Below are 26,979 nucleotides of genomic sequence, written 5' to 3'. Positions count from 1 at the left end.
TAGTGCAGAGAATGTTGGAAATTTGGAAAAACGCAAAGAGAGGGAAAGAAGACGCTTGATAGAAGGAAGTGTCTACTTCATTGTGTGGATTTGCGTCTTTGCTTGCGAAGGTATAGATAGCGAAACTGTTCGTATTGGTAGATTTTTTGACCAGACGAGAACGCTTGCAGACACCAGTGCAGGCACTGCACCAGTCACACTACACACCAGCTAGAAGTTGCTCCTGACAAGCCTTGTTTGTTTGAAGAGGTGGCATCAACAAAATTATTACTATTTGTACTTACGGATATTGATGGCATACTTACTCTCTCTGCAACATGAAATCTGGAGATCATCGATGAAAATATGTCCCCAGCCACCGCCAGCTCTGGTGGCGAATGCCAACTGGACCTGGCATTCACAAAGGAGATAGAGAGGATTGGAAAAAGGACTTTATTGATCATCATTGTCAGTTCGGGCCCCGTGATACTCCCACATACGCTCCGATGATACCTCGGTTAGCCGGACCCCGAAGTTACAGCAGGGCCTGCTGGAGAGCCGGGTCAGCCGGGTCACGCGCCCGGCTGGGGAACTGCACGACCTGGCTGAACAGATAACACCGGGTCCAGTCTGACCCGGCTGAAAAATTCTCAAACTGACAATGGATTCCTAAAATACCGGTATTTTACGACTCGCGGACCCCATCGGTTGCAAATCTAGCGCAACCGTACACACTACAGTCTACAAGCGATTGAAACTCGGCTTGTGTCAACTGGGGTCAACTGGTTTGAGCGCGATCTGGCCAGCGGCGAGCAGGAAGTCAGGACATTGAAAGTCGATGGGGCAGACAGTCAAAAGCGTAACTTTGGCTATAGCTTTTGACACAGTTGCAAGTTTTGAGCAGGCTTTTTGGTTGTTTTTCTGCCGGATGATCTGACCCGGCTGGCCTGCATGCGCCAGGTTCACTCTGACCGGGCTGTGTTGAATGTCTAGAGCAGGCCCTGGTTACAGGCATTTCGAACTGCCGGGCAATCTTTGGGGAGAGCTTCAGTGGAAATATTACTACCTTTTTGTCTTTTTGCGTGGAAATAGTGATGTCACATGCCATATCTATGGCCTTTCTCCATCAACATGTGTGTGATTCGGAGTTACAGACATTTCAAAGTTATGGGCAGCAGGTCATTACAGGCTTAATGGTCACGGATTTACCATGGTTGGGGACGTGGAGGAGGCTATGGTGGGGAGGGGGGGGGGGGGGCGGGGAGCAGGTCACTACAGGCTTAATGGTCACGGATTTACCATGGTTGGGGACGGGGAGGGGGCTATGGTGGGGAGGGGCGGGGGGAGCAGGTCATTACAGGCTTATTGGTCATGGATTTACCATGGTTGGGGACGGGGAGGGGGCTATGGTGGGGAGGGGCGGGGTGGGGGGGGGGGAGGGGAGCAGGTCATTACAGGCTTAATGGTCACGGATTTACCATGGCTGGGGACGGGGAGGGGCAGGGTGGGGGTGGGGTGGGGAGCAGGTCATTACAGGCTTAATGGTCACGGATTTACCATGGTTGGGGACGGGGAGGGGCTATGGTGGGGAGGGGCGGGGTGGGGGGGGGGGGGAGGGGAGCAGGTCATTACAGGCTTAATGGTCACGGATTTACCATGGCTGGGGACGGGGAGGGGCGGGGTGGGGGTGGGGTGGGGAGCAGGTCATTACAGGCTTAATGGTCACGGATTTACCATGGTTGGGGACGGGGAGGGGGCTATGGTGGGGAGGGGGGCAGGTGATCACAGGCTTAATGGTCACGGATTTACCATGGCTGGGGACGGGGAGGAGCTATGGTGGGGAGGGGCGGGGTGGGGATGGGGTGGGGGAGCAGGTCATTACAGGCTTAATGGTCACGGATTTACCATGGCTGGGGACGGGGAGGAGCTATGGTGGGGAGGGGCGGGGTGAGGATGGGGTGGGGGAGCAGGTCATTACAGGCTTAATGGTCATGGCCCTACCTGTACAGTCTCGTTGATGGCTCTGAGGGTGAGTGAGGCAGCCTGAACACTCTGCCAACTGTTCGCCGTGCCGTTAGCAGACAACCTGAACAGCGTTCGGTTGCGTCGCGCGCCAATTGCGTACACGGAGAGTGCACCGTCCACAAGCTTCGATGCCGCTACGCTGAACGTGATGTTGCAGGTCCCGCGCCGGAATATCTGAGGTGCAGAGGGAGGTGTCAGAGGCAAAACATTGGGGTATATGCATAATACTCCCGCCATTTGATCTTGAGGGGCAAGTCCACTGAAACGGTACACACTGTAATACTAGTCCAAGGTCATAAACCTTTTACGAACATACCCACAAATGCCGTACTGTAAAGGCCATATTATAACAAAGTGCTAACTCTAACGAGTTACAGGAACAGTGGATTAAATACAGTAAGAAGGTAGTAAAACAGCGCAAAAAAAAAAGAAAAAAAAGAAAAGAAAGAAAGAAAGAAGATAGCTAAAGTAAACAGCGAAAATTGCAATAACGAGTTAACGAGGAGAAATCTGTCATTAAAATAGAAATCGTTATACAGAAATCGATACTTATACTGTCCTATTGAGCGTTAGGAATGAGTGAGAATCGTTAGCTTTGGTACCCGTAAACTAGTCAATTTTGGGTAGGGGTGAAACAATTATACCGAGTACTCGAGTACTCGCTCGGTTTTTTCAAAAATAATCCTAATCGGAATAAATCAGAGTACTCGTTCATACATGGTGCATGCATTTATCACAGAAATCTGCAGTTTCAGAGCAGCAGTCGGCAGATATTGAGGTGCAGACTGTGTGTTGAACATTTGTTCACGAGTAGAGAGAGCCCAAATGACCCACGAACCGATATACCCAAGAAAAATGACTGCTACTCGGTTCAATCAGGGTTGTATCATGTGATTTTAAGGCCCTTGGTGTGCAATTTTTAGGGGATGAAGAACACTCAAATACTCGAATTTTCGATCGGAGAAAATCAGAGTACTCGAACTCGGGATCTCAGTGCCAACTTTCACCCCTAATTTTGGGAAATCGTTATAATATGCGCCTCGTTAGAATAATGGCTTTTACAGTACTACAACTGCCTGCACCTGCCCAATATGGGACAAGTCGCCCCTCGGGAAGGTGGTGACCATGTTTTATGCACAAACCCAAGAGTACATGAAAACCAGAGTGTGAAGCTCGGATGGGTGGCTGTCACGGCGGAATTCCGTGATTACATCATTTTAGTGATGTAGTGCGTACAAGCAGGATTCAAGCAGGTCTCTTTCTAGCTAATTCTGCACAACTGCAGCTCAGTTGTACGCACTTCGCCATTTCCCGCCTCAGATCTGCGCCAAATATGATGTAATCACGGAATTCCGCCGTGACAGACACCCATAGCAGAAAAGGCCCCAAGCTGCACACTCTGGTTTTCATGTACTCTTGATAAACCCCATTGTATTTGATGAACTTCATGACATTTTACGCAGGCACAGAGACTCCAATCTGGAGCACCATGACAACCAGGACCAAGGCAGAGGCATAGCCCGTATGCACGAGGGGCACGTGCACCCCCTCCCCCACCCCCCCCCCTCCCCCCCCCCTATGTTCACCATGCACATACTAGGGAGGTTTCGCTCTACGGAATTACGTATGAAAATAACGTATGAACTGCACGGAAATTTCATACGTAAAAATCAAAGCTGTTGGGTTTCGCGGCTCTACGTGATTTCTCCACGACTGCTCAACATGCGTTGTTGCTTTGGAGACGCGTTGGCTGCATGGGCCCACTGCATGCAACATGAACCGAAACCGCGTTTTCCATGATATTTTGCACGTGGTGTACGGTGTGTGTACCTTGTGTTTCGCGCGGCTTGAATGTTGCCATGGACAAATGCGGAAAATGGGAAAAAAATATTTCAAAAAGTCCTACGGAGGACCAAACGCAGGAAAGAGCTTTCCTACGGAGGACCCAACGCAGGAAAGAGCTTTCCTACGGAAATCCGTAGAGAGATTTACGTTTGAAAGTTGCCCTCGCTCCCCGGCGCGTACGACATACGGATTTTCATACGTAATTACGTAGAGCGAAACCTCCCTAATGACCATGAATGACATGCACCAGTCATCCTTACACATATGGGGCCATGTTTCACTCTACCTGCCAGAGGTGAAAGACAATTAAATTTTGCAAGTAAACACACACGTATGGTGGGCAGGGTCCGGCGGATTCTGCCGGCAGAGATATTGGCAGAATTCGGTACTTTTTCTGGTAAGTTTCATGCATGTTTGGTATGTGGATAAAGAAATGGAGCAGAATTCGAGGAACTGCCCGCCATAAGGTTTGTATGGTTCTGCCAACTTCACTGCTTTTCGAGCAGAATCTGCCACCTTTTCGAGCATTATCCGCCAATGGGTCACGCACTTCTATGGTGTGGTGACCATGTACTGGAACACATCATTGTACATATTCAGTGGAGGATTTCCCAACAACAATAGTCTACATTGAAAGGAGTTCCATTATAATGGGAGCCTGTAGGGTGGCGATGGCAAACATCGGTGGAGTGTTGGGCATGTACTGAGGGCACTTCTGTGGTGTGTTGAGCATGTACTGAGGGCACTTCTGTGGTGTGTTGAGCATGTACTGAAGCACTTTTGTGGTGTGTGGAGAACATGTACTGAAGCACTTCTGTGATGTGTTGAGCATGTACTGAGGGCACTTCTGTGGTGTGTTGGGCATGTACTGAAGCACTTCTGTGGTGTGTTGAGCATGTACTGAGGCACTTCTGTTGTGTGTTGAGCATGTACTGAGGCGTCAGGCGAAATAGCACGTCATAGTACATTTGAGATCAGCGGGAAGAAGATGACGACGTCCACTAATTTAGTATCAGTGCACACGAATCTGCTGTGTGTGTGACTCTGTGTGTCAGCTATGATATCATCTTCTGTGGTTCCATGCCTAGCATGTACGTCTGAACCATCCTGCGAAGTTTGAATGACGTAGGTTGAGCGATCGCTCCGCGAAACATACTTTTTGAAATTCTCTCCATAGTATATCTTCCACCATTGAAATTTCGAATTTCTTCAAAAAAGTGCTGAGAGGGGTGGCTTGCAACCTCGATATGGCTTGTTCCAGGCATGCTTTGGAGCCATCTTCTGTTGAAGTAGTGGCGGGGATCGGCCCTGCAACTGCTACAACAAAAAATGATTCGATCTGAGAAAGGGTGAGACCGCGAATCTCAGTTGAATATTGAGTATTTCAAGCCTTTTCACGACGAAGATGGAGTTCTTTTTGGAGATGGACGTCGCGGCAAAGGACATGGTGTCCGACTTCTGGCGTCTGGTGAAGCCAGGGATCATTTGTCCAGTCAGGTCGGCAGCCTAAGGGCGCGTTCAGACTACCGATAAAAAGTGACCGATTGGGAAAGTCGCCGAGGTGATTTGATCACGTGACGTTACTGGCACGTTACCGGTGGGAAAGTTTTACTGCCGCGGCTGCTGCGGCAGTAAACTTTTACCGGCAGTAAAAAAGTGCTCAGGCTGCATGCGCGCTGCGAAAAAAAGGGAAAATCCCTTGTCAGTGCCGCGGTGAGAGCTGAAAACTTCACGGTAACGTTAGTTTGTTATCGGTAGTGTGAATGTCCTTCACGGTTTATCGGCATTCACGGTTTGACGGGGTTCACGGTAGTCTGAACGCGCCCTTACCGTCGGTAAGCTTGTGTTTGGATCCCGTTCTGCTCGATGTGGTAGATCACAAACAATTTGATATCGCACAAATTGATCTCAGCATCGTGCGTACGGTATTTTATATTCAGAAAATCCTAAAGTGTCTCTGTGTGGCCGTCCTATGCCACGAGAAACTCCAATCAGGCTCCTATGTCCTCTGCCTTCATGATTGAATGTCCACTTCGTTTGAACAACGAACACAACAATCGAGGACGGCTTTGCAATGAAAAATACAGCTATACTGGAGCTGAAAAAAAGAAGAAAAAAACGTGCTCAGGATGAGTCTCGAGTACACGCATACTCTCCCAGCAGGTGAAAAGCAAATTTTTGTGAAAAATGCGTGTCGCCGAGTGACCAGTAATTTCGCCTGACGGCACTTCTGTGGTGTGTTGAGCATGTACTGAGGGCACTTCTGTGGTGTGTTGAGCATGTACTGAAGCACTTCTGTGGTGTGTTGAGCATGTACTGAGGGCACTTCTGTGGTGTGTTGGGCATGTACTGAAGCACTTCTGTGGTGTGTTGAGCATGTACTGAGGCACTTCTGTTGTGTGTTGAGCATGTACTGAGGGCACTTCTGTGGTGTGTTGAGCATGTACTGAGGGCACTTCTGTGGTGTGTTGAGCATGTACTGAGGGCACTTCTGTGGTGTGTTGAGCATGTACTGAAGCACTTCTGTGGTGTGGAGACCTTGTGTGACCTCTTATTACTGTACAAGTACAAAGTTTCGTTTGGAATTAACTTTCGCTATCGGTATTTGTTAGGGGCACGGAATAACTAAAGTTTGTACCAAACTAAAGTTTTTTTTCTGAACGTTCATGGTGACATACCTCGACCGAAAACGAAATTTAGTACGTAACAAGCCTGCTGGTGGAGTGGTCTAACGAAAGATTTCGTGAACGAAAACTTGTTCTTATACGGCAACCATTTTACCTATTTCCGCTATGCGCCGGCAGTGCCCATACCAGCCATCTGCAGGTTTTGCTGACTACACTGGCTACGGAAAAACCGGAAACTTTCGGTGGAGATTTATTTTCAGTAACTTCAGTACAGGTGATATTACCGAAATAGAACGCGACCTAAATTCAATCGGGCCATGCAACACAATGTGCTAAATGCACTATTGGATCTGGAAAACTGGCTTACTGATAAATTGTCTAGCCACCGAACCGTTGTTTTGGGGGAAATACCAAAGAATATTACACCACCTAAAATTCGCCTACGGCCCTCACGCTGACCTGTAAGGTACTAGCAAGACGTAAGGCCCTCCCTGTGTGTGGGGTGTCTGGATACATGTGTGAAAGCAAAGCAGCAGTTGAACACTGTTCCTGTGATTAGACTTACTCCAAGCAGTGGGTCTGTGGAATACATGGCGACGGACTCGGGGACTGCGGCATCCTCCCCGGAGAAAAAGGCAGTCCTAGCAGCTGTTGAGATGCGACAGAAGCATGCAGGGTTGCAAGCAGTCAAACACACATGCATCGCTTCAGAGCAATGTAAACTAAGGGTGGGTTCTTATATTCTCTAGCTTCTCGGAGAAGAAGAAATGAGAAGTTGAAGAAACATGTTTAGTACAACAACGGGTCTCGAATAATTTTTGAGATATTTTGCACATGTGAAGCAATATGAAGCACCAAAGGGGCCGCGATCTTGAGCCACGGATGCAGTACGCATTGTGTGCATTGAAAAAGGGAAATACGTACACTCATGATCAACACAATGCTTTTAGCTGTAGTTCACATGCGCTGATCCCCAACCGCGGGAATCTCCAAGTTTCAACCACCTCTGAAGCTTGGAGAGCTTTGTGGAGTGCCTCCTAAAATTCGGACAGGGTACAAGAACAGCTCTCGAGCATTTCCGAGAGTCTCCAACTTTTCCGAGAGCATTTAAGAACGCACCCTAAGCTTGTCATGATATGGGATTTTCCGTCCTTTGACCACTTCATGGTGGGTCTGATCTACGTCCCTTCCACTGCTTTCGAGCTGCATATGCGCCTTGATCCAGAGAGAGCGGTGGCGTTCGTGCGGATGCTGAAAACTGGGCCTGCAGCCGAGGCTCATGAGAACAGTGCATTTGTTTTGGTCCTGGTAGCTTGCCATGATGCTAGCTAGACACATGTGCCTGCTATTAAGCTAAAGAGTAATCGATAGGTGAAAATCCACGATCGTTTCAGCCCGAATTAAAATAATACCGGAAGACAAAAATAGTCCCAACGCTAACCCCAGAAGCAAGGAGTTACAGAAAGGCCAGTTATCACCTCGCTGAGCAAGCGAAGAGCTTTTGAACAACTCACGGCTTCCATCTGGCGATTGTATACTTATAAAACGCCAATCTCCCAGTGCAAATCCCTTGGGTGAAGTTTTGTACTCCATCGGTTTGAAGATAGTGCATTTTGCCTCTGTGCAACGAACCAACAGATTTAGAGCAATATACAAGTGCATTGGCACACACACACACACGCATGCACACACACACACGCGCACCCACACACACACACACACACACACACACACACACACACACACACACACACACGCATGCACACACACACACATACACACACACACACATGCGCACACGCGCACACACACACACACACACACACACACACACACACACACACACACACACAAAGACGCACGCACGCACACAAACCCGCACACACGCACACACACACACATACACATACAAATTTCGACAGAGGTTCAGCATGCACATAATGTGCATGAATGACATGCACCGGCCATCCTACACGTATGCACCCACCCCCCCCCCCCCCCCCCCCACACACACACACACACACAAAAAGGGAGGACAAGCTACGCTCCTGGAATTCGTTGTACTGCGTATTCACACACCCTGCGGTATGGAATGATACAGCCATACTTCTCACAAGGCCGGTACGATCAGACACCGCTTATCCGGATCCCTCGCCATCCGGAAGAAAATCGTTGGTTACCAATTTACAGCATATGCCATGCTTACATACAGTATGTGTGTGTGTGTGTGTGTGTGTTCAAGTATCAGGTTTCCTCGCCTATCCGAATATTTCTTAATGGAAAACCTTACACACATGCCATCTTCAATCCAAGTGGTCTCTTCGCTGGAAAATTTAATCAAAATAATTCTCAATCAAATTTTCGGCCAGGAGCCATCGTCAGGATTGAGGAGAAAAACAAGTGAGGTGGACCTATAACAGGCAACACATGTGGAACGAAACTACGCCATAAAAAATTGCACCATAATTTCGGCACAGGCACACACACACACACACATACCCATGTACATGCCAAAACACTGAGACACACACTCATACTCACACTCGCACCAACACTCACACTCACACAAGCCCACAATCCAAATCACACCCACACCCACACACAAAAAAAAGAATAATACCAATGTGCCTGAAAACAAGGTGTGAATAGTGGTGGGACTATGGCAAAAAAAAAAGGAGAGCCAGTTCATCAGCAATGGAACGCTTCAACTCGAGCAAACTGCAGCAGGCGCAACACAGAGAAATAGAAATGATGTATTTCCAGATGCAAGCTGACAATGTATTTGCAGGCATCTTCAGCAAGTACTATCCGGTTATTTATTTGTGGAGAACGGATGTGTGCGATTGAACGCGGTCTTACTGTATGTACAGCTGCGCTTTAGTGAAATCCAAACCAAAAGGCATAATTGTTGCAAAAGAAGGTTCCACGAGCGGGAGTCGAATCCAGCACCCCTGTCTTTCCGGGACAGTGCCCTACCGATTAGGCTACCGGCGATCATACACACTCATGGGTCCTTCTTGCTACACTGCTCCCCCGCCCCAACAGGCTGTGTCCTCATGCCGTACCCACTCGGGGGGGGGGGGGGTACTAGTACGATGGGTCATGGGTTCGAGCCATTGCCAGGCGCCAATGTTGCAAAAGAAGGATCCACAAGCGGGATTCAAACCCGGCACCCTGTCTTTCCGGGACAGTGCCCTACCGATTAGGCTACCGGGGCTCACACACACTCATTGGTCCTTGCCACATATTTGGTGCCTTCGGCTTGAAGGGACATTGCCGCCCTGGAAGTGGTATGAAAGCGATACTTGTACACAAGTCTTGACTAGTTTGAGGGAAGGACACAAACGGGAAAAGTCTGAAGAAAAAAATTGACTGTCACCACCAGGACTTGAACCAGGAACCCTCGCTTGTAGCTAGAGATGCTCTCATGTACAAATACAGTGTTGTAATCAGACCTGGTCCAGGGCACCAGTTTTCCACTTCGGGTTGAATTTCAGTGAGCAGCGCAACTGTACTCTGTAAGTGGGTGCCACTGAAAACCACCCGCTTTCGTTTCGGGGTGCGATTAATCAGAGCTCTGATGTACAGCCAGGCATACGCTCCACAATAATGTCCAAATGCACTGCCGCATTAACTAACGTCTTTCCCTCTGATCTACTCACCTCCCGCCGTTTAGGCGCTGCATCTGCGCCTTTGATCCTAGAGGGTGGTGGCGTTCCCACGGCGGATGCGGAAAACTCGGCTTCCAGCCGAGTCTCACTCGAACCGTAAAAAAAAATTTTTTTCCCTCCAACCAGCTAACACTGCTGCTAGCCCAGGAGCTGTGGCATGCTTCATGATCTACAGCAAGAAGGGGCAGCAATGCCTGTAGCTATGGTGAAGTAAAAATACAGATTGCAGAACATAACATGTGTCCCATTTAGACCTCCTAGAATCACAGTACAGGGCACATGGTACCTGCACACTCAGAGTTATTGTAATTTCCCAAGTTTTCGGTGTACTTTTATTTTCGTCACTTTCGGTGCATCTGTTTCATACCTAAAAATCTCAATACACCGAACAAACACTAACACACATAATACAATAGGGAACTGCTGTGCTATACCTAAAGTTTCTGTTCACCAAACCTGGCCTTTTGCCCTCGTACCGAAAATATCGAGCACCTAAAATTTCTCAAATTGGACTACTCAATCTGTGGACAGAACTGTTTCGTCCTTTGTGGACTCATCAGCACAGCACAGAGAAAATGAGGCCGAACTTGATAGCAATGACAAATTAATATATTTTCCAAAGCCAAATTTAAACCAGGCCCGAAAGAACCTTGCCAGCCAGAGTGCTCAAACTGACAAGTCAGTGAGGTCTGCATAATGCAAACAGCAAAGGCACTACCCCATATGAGAGTGCTCAACTACTGAAAGAGCTGGAGCAAAATACTCAATCTGCGGACAGAACTGTTTCATCCTTTGTTGACTCATTAGCGCGGCACAGAGAAAATGAGGCCGAACCCGATATCAATGAAAATTGAACTTTCCAAAGCCAGATTAAAACCAGGCCTGAACTAACCTGAGCAACAGGAGATGTCGAATTGTCCCACGCTGTAAGACCCCCGGTGTATTTCGCGGGTGAAATTTAGCTGGACGGGTTTAACGCGGACAGTAGTTTCAAAAACAATCTGGCAGAGTGGGACACAGACAGAGAAGAGAGCTCATTCGAAAGGTGAACTGACGAGATGGAGTAGCGGTGTGGTCGGGATGGCAGTCGGGATTCAGTCAAGTGCGAAGTCAAGCAAGTCGCTGGGGATAGCAGGCATGAGCTTCAGTCTAGAGATCAAGAAAAATTGTTAGTCCCAGTGCGTCCAATGTTAGTAGGCGTATGCCTGTTTTGATTCCCACTATAAATATTGTATGCCTACACCTCAAGTTTCCTTCCTATTCTACAAATTGATTGACTGTCCTGCCACCCTTCTTTCCCATTTGCTGTGTAGCGCTCCTGCTCACTTTTCTTCTATCGTATTCTCCTCTGTTTGGCGTGCATGAGCAGAGCTGATACCAAGACCGTTGATCGGTTTAGCTGCTCTTGCCCCGGCTCCACTGCTTCGGCTGCCACGGCTATGTGTATCTCTGTGCATTTTGCCGGCGTTTGCACCATGATGGTTTGTGGTTATCTTATAAAAATTAATGTTTAACCTCTTTACCGGGCTAGAACGAGAAACTGGAACCAACTTGAACCGATCTTAAAAGTCAACCTTTCATGACCTAGAACTGAACAAGGAAAGGGGGTCCATAAAGCATTCGTGGTTTGTCAGGCCAGAAGGTCCTGCTGATGGCCATGCTGAAAAGGGCAGTTAATAAAAAACTAGGGGCGAAACAGCCATTGAACCTGAAAATCAACACCTCGACCCTGGGGAAGATCGACAAAAATCGGATTTGCACAGCCCTCGAACCGGAAAATCAACACCTCGACCCTGGGGAAGTCGGACAAAAACCCGATTTGCACAGCCCTTGAACCGGGAAATTGACACCTCAAGCCCGGGGAAGGTCGACAAAAACCGGATTTGCACAGCCCTTGAACCGGGAAATTGACACCTCAAGCCCGGGGAAGGTCGACAAAAAACGGATTTGCACAGCCCTTGAGCCGAGAAATTGACCCCTCAAGCCCGGGTTAGGTCGACAAAAACGGGTTTGCACAGCCCTTGAACCGGGAAATTGACAACTCAAGCCCAGGGAAGATCGACTCGTCGTCAGGCTCAACTCATAACAGGTAAATTACGGCAGATAACTATGAGGTTCTCACTGAAAAGCTTTTGTGTACAGCTGTGAAGTTGGTCACGACCCAATTACTTCCATCAGAGTCCAGGCTGATTAGGGGCCGTCGATCAATTTCATGAGGGTACAGAACGTACATAACTGTGTTTCCAACTGCAGTAGAATGGAAAAATAATGCGACAAACACAGGTAGTGAATAGGAAGTTGAAAGTGTGGCTTGCATCTGGCTTGCAAGTGTTGAGTTTCAGAGAGAAAAGGGCAGTACGAGGCATGTGGCCTCTAATTTCCTAATACTTTGAAATTCTCCGTGGGGTCCCAATTTGAATTTGCAATTCGTAAAAGAGAATAATAAAAATATTCACTAGTTTGAGGGAAAGAGACAAACGGGAAAAGTCTGAAGAAAAAATTGACTGTCACCACCAGGACTCGAACCAGGGACCCTCGCTTGTAGCTAGCGATGCTCTAACCACTGAGCTATGGTGTAGAAAAAATAAAAATAAATATTATTTTGTTGAACTCCTCCAAGCAAGGGTCTCGGATTGAGCGTTACCAATGCACACCTGTGTAGTTCATGAAAAGGTGGCAGGGGTGTAGGACACGCTATGGTCACAACTGTCTTCGGAGTAACACGACTTGCTACAGCTGACCCAGTGGATCAAAAGTTCAAAACTACTGATTTTGGCTACAATTTTCGAAAATTGTCAGCAGACCCCCTCTCCCCCTCTCCCCCACGCCTCTCAAGAAGTAAGTTGTACCTCAGAGCCCTGGCCGTACTATGCTCAACTACCTGCAGTAGCTTTCCAGGAAGCCAAAGACCGTGAAATTTGCAGAATGGACGCCCGATCCACGGAGTTTTACGTGTGGAGTGTTTTCAGTGAAAAATACCCCCTTTTTCGCTGATCCTTAGAGCCCTGGCAGCAATACCTCGCAGCAGTCAAAGGATTTTAAGTATCTGTTCGACAGTCTGCTATAGGGTACTGCCGGGTGCTCAGGAACTGGGGGGGGGGGGGGGGCAGGGTTCTAGCCTGGCCTGTTCGCATTTTTAGCGAACACAGCAGTTTCGTCCTTATTCGATGGTACAGTCAGACCTTGATTAACCGCAAACATCCGTCTTCCTCAAAAGAATTCCGGATAGGCGAGGGAACTGGATAATCGAACAACGACTATGTAGGCTGTACATCTGTAACCAGCTACTTTCTTCCTGATGGCGAGGGATCCGGATTAAAGAGGACCGGTTCAGCGAGGTCTGACGGTACAGTCATGCATGTACATAAATTTATGCAGAGTTATACTTCTGAGCGTACATGACAGTGGTGCAGATTACAGTTTCCGTTCTCCCCGCATGCGAGCGCCTTTAAAGCCATGGCCGTATAAAGTAAAACCCGTGATGGCGACCACTCGGATATGGCCACCACTCGGATATGGCGACCACTCGGATATGGCGACCACTCGGATATGGCGACCACTCGGATATGGCGACCACTCGGATATGGCCACCACTCGGATATGGCGACCACTCGGATATGGCGACCACTCGGATATGGCGACCACTCGGATATGGCGACCACTCGGATATGGCGACCACTCGGATATGGCGACCACTCGGATATGGCGACCACTCGGATATGGCGACCACTCGGATATGGCGACCACTTGGATATGGCGACCACTCGACCATGGCGACCACTTTTCCGTGTCACGGACGCATTCACATTCAAAACAGCTCGGACAAGGCAACCACTCGCTCAACGCGACCGGCGACCACCAACCCGCGACCGCGTTGCACAGTGCTAGTACATGTAAATGCATGCATTGCATGGTGCACCATGCATGTTAGCAAGAGTACATAACCCCCCAGAGTGTTCAACGCCGATCCAGCTCTGCATAGGGTCTTGGTCGAGCGGAATCGAATCTTCAGATGTCACGCGACCACTCCACACCAGCGCAAGGCCGGTCTCGAGGCAGGGCACCGTTGTTTTTGATCCGAGAGTACCCGCGACTCCCCGGGTTCCCCTCAGATGTGTACGGTATTATGACGCAAAGATCCGATTACGCTCGACCACCCCTATGCAGAGCTGGATCAGGCGTTGATCACTCTGGGGGGTTATGTACTCTTCATGTTAGATCTACACATCAGTGCAGGAAGTGTACAATATGTAGATATTCATGGTGCGTGCACGACACTTGACAGGTCTGAGGACCCCAGGCACATGAGTCGTGCTAGAGTAGCATAGGTGTGTGCACTGTGATACACTGATCAAAACGATGTATCACATGTGGATATGGTCACGTGACGCACTGGACCTGGATAAGAAGACCACCTGGCCAGGGCGACCACTTCGTCCCTTGAGGGGTCGCCTTAGACAGGTTTCACTGTGTTCGCAACACCCCTGCTTTCCTAGTTATTTTTAGATGCAAAACGACTCACCCACTATGCCATGCCATAACGGTCAAAGTCCACACAGAAATTTCAAACTAAATCCAGGTGTTCACCCTGCCTGCTGGGTTGTAAGATTGTTCGTATAATACCAATGTCCTATTCCTTCACTTTCACAAAACATACTTCAAGTGTCATTTCATTTATGAAGCCGATGGCTTTATAACTGAGACTGACTTTATAATGGAATATTTCTCCATGGCTTTAAAGGTACAGGTAGACGGTATCTGCAAGAAAATACAGCCTAGACCGTTCTGAAAAATCGGTGAAATAATTCTAGCCTGGCTGTTCTTCGGCGCTCGACAATAGTGTAGTATTCCTGTTGAGTGTTTCCAAACCTCTTGCAAATATCAGCCATGCCACTTCTTTTCATAGAGACAGAAGAACGAGCAGTTGTGGTTTCCTAGCTCTGAGTTTCATGAACTAAAGCGGTCATCAGACAACACTTGACACTGACGCTGGCCTGAGAGTAGTGCTATATACATGTACCATGCATGAGGCAAGCCCAGTATAACAATTGCAATGACAATTGATCTACGTGGAGATAAAAGTTAAATAATAGCTATGAAAAGTATGAATGTCGCAGCCATCACCACGCAACATGACAATTAATTTTGTTCAAGGTTTTAGATTGTGTGTTGCCAGAATCGATTTTCAAGCTCCGATCACACAATCCAAAACCTTGAACAAATTGTCATGTTGCGCGGTGATGTCTGCGGCATTCATACTTTTCATAGCTATTAGCAATAACAATTACTTCTTTTTATAGAAATCAGCTTCATTCAGAGGCATTCCCTAGGCTTACGTCGATAAAAGGCCTTGTTATTATAGTACTCGAAGCTTGCACTGCAGGTCATTGCTACCTCTGGCAGGACGATCACTGGTGAGGTGATGGAGCTGGTGTGCACCTCAGCGCCTGAGGCATGCTGAATGCGCCGGTCTGAGGTGGGGAAGAAATACATGAGAAAGAATCCAAGAATGTGTGAGATATAGAGAATGAATGTGTGTGTGTGTGTGTGTGTGTGTGTGTGTGTGTGTGTGTGTGTCATTCTCCTGGGTGGTTACCAACAGCCAGTGCATGCCGGAGTATGTGGTGTGATGTGTGTGCGGGAAAAAAAATGAATAGACCAAAAATAGGGATTCACTGGCCAGAAAAATCACTTCAAATAGCTGTATGGTGTAGACCAGGCTGACTAGTGACGGTCAATTCTTCAGCCTTGCAAGCTGTTGAATGGTGCAATCCCAGCACAAGTTGCTATGGCTTCTGCCGTAGCATTGCTATCATCGCCTCCGGCGATGGGCGTCAAAGGTCAAAGGTCAAAGGTGTGTGTGTGTGTGTGTGTGTGTGTGTGTGTGTGTGTGTGTGTGTGTGTGTGAGAGAGAGAGAGAGAGATTTAGAGAATGTGTGTGCGGATGCGCGTGTGAGTGTATGTGTATGTGAGAAAAGGGAGAGAGTGTGGGTGTATGTTTGTGTAGTGGTGTGGGCATGTGTGGATTTGGCATCTGTCCCCAGCTCTATTCTATATCATTCATGCCGGAACTGCTGCTGCATAGCCCCAAGTCTGAAGACTTGGCAACTTCACGCCTGCACCTGACTCTTGCGCTATGATACACGTCGCCTATGACACCCCTCGTAATTTCCCACCTTGCTCCCCCTTATGTTCTGGCTGCCCGTTTTGGATCCATCAGTTGCCTGATGATCGTAGAAACACGTGAAACGCAGAGTTGTAACAAAGCTTCCAAACTCTCTCTTGTGAGAAAGAATCCATCCGAGCTTCGGTGAGACTGCTTCACAACTAATGTGTTTGACTACAAATGCGGTAAATCAATTGTGCAGTCAGACCTCGCTTTTAACCGCACACATCCGTTTTCCACACAAAAAAAACACGGATAGGCGGGAGAACCGGATAATCAAACACACATACTGATGATAGTGTGCATATTCATGGCGTATGCTGTAAATCGGTAACGGTGACGATTCTCTACCGGATGGCGAGGGATCCGGATAAAAGAGGAGCGGATAAGCGAGGTCTGACTGTATTTTGTAGTCGCTTCCTACTTTTAAAGTCCTTACTGAAATGTGTCACACTCCTTGTGTAGTGCTGTTTTCACTTACGTAGTACTGATCCCCTGATCGATAACACTAATCTTATGAAAGTATAGATGACTACGATGTTTCTTTTCTTAGTTCAAAAATGGTTGCGCTAATCGACAGGCTCGTACGCCCGGAACGATAACCGCAATGTCGGGTATAAAAGCGAAGTGCTTATGATCGTATAAGCAGGGGTTGAAACCATGCTTCTATTCAAGTTATGCTTCTATTCAAAACATGTTCCTACGTCAACATTTTTCAGTCTACACTGTGCAGTTCACACATTGTCACATATGTAGTGTGCAAGTACATGCTATAGGCACGCTTCTATTCAAATCGTGATTCTGCGTCACGGCGCGCTTCGAAAAATCGGCTTCTATTCGAGTCATGCTTCTATACGGGTCATGCTTTTATCCGGGTCATGCTTTTATACGGGTCATGCTTCTATACAAGTCATGCTTGTGTACAGGTCATGCTTCTATACAGGTCATGCTTCTATACAGGTCATGCTTCTATACGAGTCATGCTTCTGTACAGGTCATGCTTCTATACAGGTCATGCTTCTATACAGGTCATGCTTCTATACGAGTCATGCTTTTATACAGGTCATGCTTCTATACAGGTCATGCTTTTATACAGGTCATGCTTTTATACAGGTCATGCTTTTATACAGGTCATGCTTTTATACAGGTCATGCTTTTAAACCTTACACTACAGTAAGTGATGCGGAATGAAACTAGGCTTCATGTAGAAAGAGATGTAAAACAGAGAGGTTCCAGGCTGTCCAAGAGAGTGCTCAATACCGAGAGAGGTAGAGCTGGTTCAAGCAATAGGAGGACAGAGAAGGTGTTTTACTCCGAGTTTCACGCTTAGTGCGTGAAACTCGGAGTAAAAACACTTTCTCTGTCCTCCTATTGTTTGCTTTATAGAAAGAGATACTTGGTTAACCACGACCTTTAATCCTGCTGATGAACCATGTACGCACGTTCCACTGTCCAATCGCATGTCTCGGCAGCGCATAAGTCTTCCCGCCATCTTAGTTGATTCTGCAAAAGTCGGCTTCTATCAAGTTTATAGACCTCAGCGCAGACTGAATCCGATTCTGGATGAAAACATTCACAAAAAATATTCACACAAACACACGCATGACAAAAGCCAAGAAAAATGTTGCTTTAAGCGGGATTCACAGAAGCTTTTTTGCGATGCGACACGCGATGCGACGCGATCTGCGATGGATGCGTGCGATGCGAACTCGCGAAATACCATTCACAGAAGAAGTCAGCGATGCGACAAATTCTTACTGATTTGGGTACGTCACCATGATATTCGCTCGGTTTGACACAACTTGTAAAAATTTATAGGCAACTCTTGAACCTTTGTACAACTTTGCTGTAGAAAAGGTCAAAATCGTACGCCAAATCGCTTGTCGCATCGCATCGCATCGCAAAAGTTGAGCCAAGCTCAACTTCTGCGATGGCATGCGATGGCCCAGTTGCGGCAGTTGCGTGGGGTGCGACATGGCTGCGATTTGGGGTTTTCCCGGTTTCGCGCCTGTCGCATCGCGTGTCGCATCGCAAAAAAGCTTCTGTGAATCCCGCTTTAGGCATATTTTTTAGAAATTGTTCTTGTTGGCCAGTTCGCTGTAGAATGTCAGTAAGGTCGGTCAGTGTCGTGCAATGTTGTCGCACGAGCTGATTGTTTAGTAACTGGTGGTGTTAGTGGACATTATAGCGTAACTTTTAGTTCCTTTGTCCTTTTTCTTTTCTATGGATTGTTCTTGATTCATTTATGTGGTGGTAAATACACACTTGGCAAGATGGTGGTAAATACAAATTTTTCTTGATGTCCAAGTTTTGTTTAGCAAAGAAAAAGAACTTGGGTGGACCTTTTCTATAGATGAAGCTGTGAGAAGCCTCATTACTCCTGCAGACATCACTGCGGTTAAGACCGCCAAACACCAAGTATTTCATGTCCACCCTTGACGCCAAGCTGACGAACTATTCTACCATCAATGTGACCGTGTTGCATCGGAAGTGGCTACATCTGCTGTGTAGCAGGGTGGTCGAACGGTCATCAACAATAGAAACGGTTTCACATCTTTCTTTATGTTACCAAGTTTGTGCATGAAGTGAGTGATCATGTCAGTCTAGACAACAGAACCAACATGGCCAACAGCCTGACGAGTGGAGTTGGGACCGACACGGCTACCTCATGTGGTCATGTGGCAGATGTGAAACCACTCTCTACAGGCTTTGCCGGGTAAATATTCTCACTGAGATTCTCAAGTCAGGCATCGCTATCTAATTCGAGGTTTCTATTTATTCATCTCGCTCTCAATATGACAACAGTAGATATCCGTATTGTGTTGAACATGTGCCAATACAACGAAATCAACTCCAAATTTGCAACACAACGTGGAATTTCAAAGTTCTCAAAGAAAAAGTACCAATATTGTGAAGATACAGCTTTCAAAGTTCTCAAAAAATGAGTACAGTGGAGATTGGATATAACGAGACTCCTTACGGAGAGTAAAAAATGTCACTATATTCGATCTGTCACTAAACCCGATCTTCACAAAGGACTTACTAAACGGCTTGGGCAACAGAATTGTGTCGCTAAACTCAATCTGCCGTTATATTCAAGGTCGTTATATCCAATCTCCACTGTATTATTATCCTGAAGATATTACACCTTGAACCGCTAAACTGTGCTCAGAATCATGGCTAGGTGCAATATGCCAGTCACAATACCAGAGCTACCATGTCTCTGACTCTAGTTGGTGTCAAACAATTTTGCATTTTTCAGTTCAGGAAAGGGTTTCAATTTACGTTTTTCACATACAGTCATCAGGGGTGTAGGGTGCCCGGCCGCATTTCATGTATGTGCAGGATGGCTCGTCAGGCGAAATTACTGGTCAGTCGGCGTCACGCATTTTTCACAAAAATTTGCGTTTCACCTGCTGGGAGAGTATGCGTGTACTCGAGTCTCATCCTGAGCACGTTTTTTTCTTCTTTTTTTCAGCTCCAGTATAGCTGTATTTTTCATTGCAAAGCCGTCCTCGATTGTTGTGTTCGTTGCTCAAACGAAGTGGACATTCAATCATGAAGGCAGAGGACATAGGAGCCTGATTGGAGTTTCTCGTGGCATAGGACGCCCACACAGAGACACTTTGGGATTTTCTGAATATAAAATACCGTACGCACGATGCTGAGATCAATTTGTGCGATATCAAATTGTTTGTGATCTACCACATCGAGCGGAACGGGATCCAAACACAAGTTTACCGACGGTTAGGCTGCCGACCTGACTGGACAAATGATCCCTGGCTTCACCAGACGCCAGACGTCGGACACCATGTCCTTTGCCGCGACGTCCATCTCCAAAAAGAACTCCATCTTCGTCGTGAAAAGGCTTGAAATACTCAATATTCAACCGAGATTCGCGGTCTCACCCTTTCTCAGATCGAATCATTTTTTGTTGTAGCAGTTGCAGGGCAGATCCCCGCCACTACTTCAACAGAAGATGGCTCCAAAGCATGCCTGGAACAAGCCATATCGAGGTTGCAAGCCACCCCTCTCAGCACTTTTTTTGAAGAAATTCGAAATTTCAATGGTGGAAGATATACTATGAAGAGAATTTCAAAAAGTATATTTCGCGGAGCGATCGCTCAACCTACGTCATTCAAACTTTGCAGGATGGTTCAGATGTACATGCTAGGCATGAAACCACAGAAGATGATATCATAGCTGACACACAGAGTCACACACACAGCAGATTCGTGTGCACAGATACTAAATTAGTGGACGTCGTCATCTTCTTCCCGCTGATCTCAAATGTACGATGACGTGCTATTTCGCCTGACGGGTGCATGTCGTTCATGGTCATGACATGAATGCTGAACATAGGTCAAAATAATTTCTAGGAACTCCGAGATTCACGAGCCTCCGTGCCCGATGCGAGCTACTCGCCTGGTCATGGCCTAAGAAATCCGACCCGTGAGCCAGAAGCAGCGCTATGGCTCGTGTGGGTCAAGCGGCCAACTGACCTAATTGAAATGGAAACGTGTCGCTTCTTTTGACTCACGGTCAGATTTCTTTGGCATCGACTCTACTACATAGACATACACGCACACATATTTGATCAAACATTTGAGTTCTTTTATTCTCACGATGGCCTGTGGCCAATAAGAGAAAAATAATTACAGGCACGGGGATCAGATACAGAGAGATCAAAGTTTAGCTGCTTGCTGAGGCAGTAGCGACACTGTTGTTGTTGTTGTTGTTGACTTTTATTTTACTTCACAATTGCACGGGCATGATTGAAAATGTGCGCTTCCATACACGCCACACCAGTGCCAATAGAGAAGTTCTGCATTTCGAATTTCGAAGAACGTTTTCCGGCGGTTGCGAGTCGGATATGGAGTTTCGGAAGTTCAGATCACAAGCGGTTTTGCACTCCAAAAAGTTCTTTTCAACTTCTCAAAACCCGCGCTAGCTGCTAAGTTGTTGCTATGGGCAGCTAGAATGATGTGAGCATGTTTAAAAAAAACCTCATTGAACGGGAAATTCTCACAAATTACCGCCGATGTCACAACATCTTGGCTGGTATTGAAAAAGAAGCGGAAAATAACGCTTCTTTCTCGACGGCTCCTTTCTCGACGGCTCCTTTCTGTTCACCTTTTCCAAAGGTTCGCCTGCTCCGCCAACTTCCGAATCCAGTAGTGGAAAAGTATTCTGAAACTCAACGCGCAGAAAGGCTATCTAATAAGAACAAAGACACAACTTTTATCTCCGGCACACTATTCATCATTTACTTCCTCCGTTAACAAAAACTTCGTGATGGATTTTTGAGGGGCTGATTTGGGCACAAACTGCCGTGAAATGAGTCGCAATCACTTTCTTGGCCTTCCCCGGCATGCCATGAAAGAGGTACGATGCAAGGAAAGCGACCTTTCACAACAAGCCGAGCGGAATCGATGGTTGCGCTGTGGAAACTTAGGTGATGACAGTCATGGCGAGCGAAACTGAAATACCACTTCTCCGAGGGGTTATTGCGCTGCTTGGCCTCTCTACCACTTTAGCACTAAGTAAGTTGGAGAGCGGTAGAGAGTGATAAAACGGAGCAGCGAGCCCACAAAATGAGCGAGTGGACAAGGAGCTGCTCCGATCGCACGGCTCAATGAAAATAATTCTGAACTCAAGTTCTTGTTCAACCTGCGCAAAGCGCAGATTCGAATGCTGATGACCATGCATTATTTCAGAAGTATGCAGTCCGATACGAGTCTCATGGCTAAAGAAAGTCGACTGGACTTGCTAGCCGCTGCCGTTCAGTGCTGGCAGGGGTATCCATTAGAGAAAATGGAATCAGTTTGGCTCTGCCTTTACTCCTCGTTTCGCAGAGTTCTGGAGAACGAAGATGAAACCAGGGAGTCGTAAAAATATTTTTCACGACTCCCTGGTGGAAAAGAGTAAACGCCATCGCGGCGGATCACGCAGCTTGAAAGCCAACTTACTTGAACGACGGCGACATCAAGGTCAGCGGAGTGTGATCAAAGAAGCCGAGGCAAGGCTGAAACGAGCTGAACAACGACTTGAGAAAGATGACGACTCGCGTGCAGCAGATGACGACTCGCGTGCAGCAGATGACGACAGCCACGCAGGTGAAAAATGAATCGGGCGAAAGCGACGCAAACTGAACTCTCTGCTCATTCCGCCAACAGTTTCTCTTGTAAAGGCGCTGTACACAGGATGAACTAGCTTCGTCCAGTGATTATCAGTCGATACAAACTGTTCTTGACCTGTTCTAAGCGTTTTGATATCCATCAAAATCCATCACGAAGTTTTTGTTAACGGAGGAAGTAGATTATCCCAGTTATGCCTATTGTTGATAAATATGGTGGTAAAGACACACCTGGCAATATGGCGGTAAACACACGCCTGCCCACACACGCTCTCTAGGCTGCAAAGTTCTGGCAATTTCATTCTCCCAGTTATGCCTGCCTAGATAATTATCATGTTCAAGCGGAGAGCACTGCTCAAGACTATTTCTTCATTCCTTGCTTTGCTCACCTATTGCTCATCCCTACGTATACGGCTTTGGTATTATGGAAACCCCTCGATAGAATCCTTTTAAAAAGAATAAAAATTACAAATTACAATCAGGGCAAAACAAAATACACTGCTTCTTACCTGCTGCGGCAACAGCCAAGTACAGAGCCAGAAGGCACACGAGTCGCCCGCTGACATGCATCTGTGCGCTAATGGCACCGGGTCCCGCAGAACAGCGTCGCATCATGGAGGGTAGAGTAAAAAGGAATTATAATCGAATCCGGGGGCTAACCGGCCGTTCCTCTCGATTCCAAACTGACCGAAGTCTACCTACGTAGCACAGCCTGGGAAACTGTCTCCAGTAATCAGAAGATCAGGTAATGACAATGACTGCGGAAAGTGCCACTTCTCAAGTGTGTTGGCACTCCACTTGGCAGGCTCGCGCCCGTCGCAGGAATAGGGTTAGGGATAATGTCAAGTGTGGTGCAAGCCTGTCGCTTTGGTGTGACCCTTCACCTGTCAGTCTCACTCAGCTTCCTACGCACTGAACCTGCACCTTTGGCCTTGTTAGTTGCGGTCAGTAGCTGATGAGCAAACCGTGAAGCCGAAAGGCGTGCAAGTCTACGACGCGTCCAGTTATTCTGTCAAGATCACACAAAGCAAATAGGCAATGAAACCCCAGGTGAGAAGTGTGGGGGGGGGGGCACGAACAGTTAATAATTATTCACTTGTCCTGTCTTTCTAAATAACATGCTAATGCACATGTCCTTGGTTTAGGTTTTGGCCTTTTTTCGTGCTTTGGAGTTATTTGTAGTTTTGGAGAGTTCCGTCCTCTCCACCGAAATGGTTTTGAAAAAAACTTTAATTTTTTTAAAAAACAAACAGTAAGGCCATGGTAAAAAATAAAGTTGATTCTCAGGTCATGAGCCTGTGAAAATCGGTGCGAGCGGGCGATTTTTTATTTTAATTCCCACAATTTGTTTTATTTCCAAAGATAGGGTCACACATGTGTACGTCACAGGTTCATAATTAATTTATAATTTTTTTATTCAGGCGAGGGAGTAGAAAAATACCGGTATTTTACTACTCCCGGATTCATGCCTTTCGCATTGACCATTTTCATGCACGCATATGCATGCATAGAAATAAAATAAATCGTCGGTGCGCCACCAAAAATCGATGCGCGCGTACTTGAGAATCAAAGATATTTTTTACCATGGCCTAACAGTTAGCGTCGTGGCAGGCAGCAGGTACTACAAATATAGCCATCAGCCAGAGTAAAAGAGGGCTCTGTACCGTGCATATAAGCACTGCACTACATCAGCAGAGAAGTCACCTAGCCTATATTGTGACCTAGGCATTATGCATGCGCAAGCCAGCCACTTGAATATCCCCAGATGCCAAGGTGAGAAGCGTGTGTGAGACTGTGTCACTCTAACAGACTGCATTAGCAGAGAAGTCACCTAGCCTATATTGTGACCTAGGCATTATGCATGCGCAAGCCAGCCACTTGAATATCCCCAGATGCCAAGGTGAGAAGCGTGTGTGAGACTGTGTCACTCTATCAGACTGCATTAGCAGAGAAGTCACCTAGCCTATATTGTGACCTAGGCATTATGCATGCGCAAGCCAGCCACTTGAATATCCCCAGATGCCAAGGTGAGAAGCGTGTGTGAGACTGTGTCACTCTATCAGACTGCATTAGCAGAGAAGTCACCTAGCCTATATTGTGACCTAGGCATTATGCATGCGCAAGCCAGCCACTTGAATATCCCCAGATGCCAAGGTGAGAAGCGTGTGTGAGACTGTGTCACTCTAACAGACTGCATTAGCAGAGAAGTCACCTAGCCTATATTGTGACCTAGGCATTATGCATGCGCAAGCCAGCCACTTGAATATCCCCAGATGCCAAGGTGAGAAGCGTGTGTGAGACTGTGTCACTCTAACAGACTGCATTAGCAGAGAAGTCACCTAGCCTATATTGTGACCTAGGCATTATGCATGCGCAAGCCAGCCACTTGAATATCCCCAGATGCCAAGGTGAGAAGCGTGTGTGAGACTGTGTCACTCTATCAGACTTCATGTACTGTAGTCACGTCCGCCTGCCACCGAGAGTGAAGACCGACGTGTTCAGACATCAACTACAGCCAATTCCTGATAAAACGAACACCATTGCGCAGGACAGTAATTAGTGCTTTAAAGCCGAAGTTCGTTATAACAGTAATGCACTCATACAAGTAACTTAGCAAGTCATGACTGGCAAGTGATCCCTGACAGTATGCATGAACTTGGTTTACCTGCGACCCTACAAGATTTGGTTCGTTATAAACGAAAACGGTTCGCCATAAATTGTCAATTTTGCACGGGTTCAACAAGAGTTCGCTGTATCACGAGATTCGCTATACGCGAGTTCGTTATAAGTGGAGTCGAAAGTGATGCCTAGATGTGATATAGCGGAAGTGATGCCTAGACCATTTTAGTCAGCAGAGCTATGTATAGTTTCTCAATAACTCTGTGGTAGATTTGGTGTCACGTGTTTGTTTCGTCTTCGTCGCTGTGGATACGCGTCATTGGTTGGTGGTGTTGTGCGCATGCGCGAAACTGTGTGAGCTAGTCTTTGGTCTGTCGTCTTGTCAAGATGTAGTCGTTTTCCGTGTTCTTGTTTATTCGTCAATAAAAGAGTGTAAAAAGGCAGTCCAGTGGTGGCGGTTGAGCTGATGCAGTGATGGAGAAGTAGTGTTAGACTAACAACTACAACATTTGGCGCCCAACGTGGGGCTCGAACCCACGACCCTGAGATTAAGAGTCTCATGCTCTACCGACTGAGCTAGCCGGGAGAAGTAGTGTTAGACTAACAACTACAACAACTCCACCCTCTCCCTTGCATTTGGTAGATGCCTATTATGCATTGGGAGGTCATTTTTGGTCTCTTCTGTGCACTTTTCACAGTTTTCAGAGGTTCCTCGTTGGAACAACCAACTTGTTCACAGAGTGTACATGTATTTCATTGAAACACATATGCAGTTTGATAGATGTTTGTCCGTCACGCAATCATGTACATGCAGGCCAGGGTGACCGAGGGCCAGTGCCCGAAGAGTGCTCAATTGCATGATGCATGTAGCACCTTTTTTCAGTCCTTTTTTTGCTGTCGTGCCCTCAACTCGCACTCGAGGAGGCCAAAGCAACTTGCTTGTGGTCCCACCTGCTAGCACTGCTCGTTCTGCTAAGCGCCTAACGCACGCTGGAGCCATTATGTGGAATAGATTGCCACCAGCAGCAAAATGTTCAAATAGGTATTTGGATTTCAAATCTCAAGCCTTGCAGTATATATTATTAGCGACATAGGCTTTCCAATGCTCACTGGATTGATATCTGTTCGTTGTAACCAACCTTCCGTTTTCTTTCCTTTCTCTTTTCTCTTATATCTACTTTTCCACAATATCCTTTAACATTTTATTCACAGTGGGTCCAATGTTATTAGGCATTTTGCCTGTTTTGATTTCCACTATAAATCAGGTATACAACAACAACAACAACAACAACAACAACAACAATTCCCGTATAAGGCAGAGCGTTCCACACACACACACACACACACACACACATACACACACACACACACACACACACACACACACACACACACACACACACACACACACACACACACACACACACACATATAGCGAGAAAGGAAGAAGCTACGTTGCAAGTCAGAGTTTCACGTTGTGCACGATCGTCGGCCGACTAATTCTATTTTTCTCATTCAATTCCTGAGGTCGCGGCGTGTGTGAAGCATTTGTTGAGATCACAATTCCAGAAGGGCTGAGACACTTCCGTGACGTACGTGAGAATGCACTAGATTCTGGACTTCTGGCAATTGCGGCGTGAGAATCGACTTGTGAAAACAGTCTGAAACAGCAGACACTTACAGTTATGCTTATGCCTGTGGCAGCGTGTGTCCGTGGCTCCGGGGGGCCCTATGTTGACAGTCCCTGCTATTCAAGCCTTGCTTCAACCCTGGTGATAGAGCACTCGTCAGACTCCTATTCACGAAGCGCTAGAGTGGAGTTACAAAAGCAGCAGCTTTCCCAAAAAAGCACTGCAACAAGGAGGTTCACACTGGCAATGGGAACGATCACATTAATTTTATTGGTTCTAG

General features: G+C 47.0%; 2 protein-coding genes across 2 annotated transcripts in view; both read right to left on the bottom strand.

Annotated features, from left to right (window-relative positions):
- LOC135829951 (mucin-4-like) overlaps positions 1-7,118 on the bottom strand; it is a 31,098-nt gene extending 23,980 nt beyond the window's left edge. The window contains exons 1-3 of the mRNA XM_065342344.1: positions 7,042-7,118; positions 1,981-2,178; positions 306-390 (exon numbers count right to left, since the gene is read on the bottom strand). Coding sequence (XP_065198416.1) covers positions 306-390; positions 1,981-2,178; positions 7,042-7,068 — 310 coding nt within the window. The 5' untranslated portion in view covers positions 7,069-7,118. The remainder of the gene's footprint in view (positions 1-305; positions 391-1,980; positions 2,179-7,041) is intronic.
- Positions 7,119-7,472: 354 nt separating this feature from the next.
- Positions 7,473-26,979, bottom strand: LOC135829283 (uncharacterized). Its single transcript, XM_065341686.1, has 8 exons — positions 26,750-26,979; positions 22,959-23,458; positions 17,756-17,872; positions 15,484-15,618; positions 12,270-12,394; positions 11,040-11,148; positions 7,991-8,095; positions 7,473-7,513 (listed from the first exon to the last, which is right to left on the bottom strand). The coding sequence occupies exons 2-8, from the start codon at positions 23,062-23,064 to the stop codon at positions 7,473-7,475; spliced, it is 738 nt and encodes a 245-aa protein (XP_065197758.1). The 5' UTR covers positions 23,065-23,458; positions 26,750-26,979.

This window comes from Sycon ciliatum, chromosome 13 (genome assembly GCF_964019385.1).
Source record: "Sycon ciliatum chromosome 13, ocSycCili1.1, whole genome shotgun sequence".
Taxonomy (NCBI): Eukaryota; Metazoa; Porifera; class Calcarea; order Leucosolenida; family Sycettidae; genus Sycon; species Sycon ciliatum.
This window is presented reverse-complemented; position numbering and strand designations above follow the sequence as displayed.

Coding starts and splice junctions, on each gene's coding strand:
- LOC135829283 (XM_065341686.1), bottom strand. CDS start 23,064: ATGATGCGACGCTGTTCTGCGGGACCCGGTGCCATTAGCGCACAGATG. Junction 15,619..17,755: donor ATGCGATTGGACAGTGGAAC/GTGCGTACATGG, acceptor TCCCCACCTCAG/ACCGGCGCATTCAGCATGCC. Junction 11,149..12,269: donor CTGTACACAAAAGCTTTTCA/GTGAGAACCTCA, acceptor CCACTCTGCCAG/ATTGTTTTTGAAACTACTGT.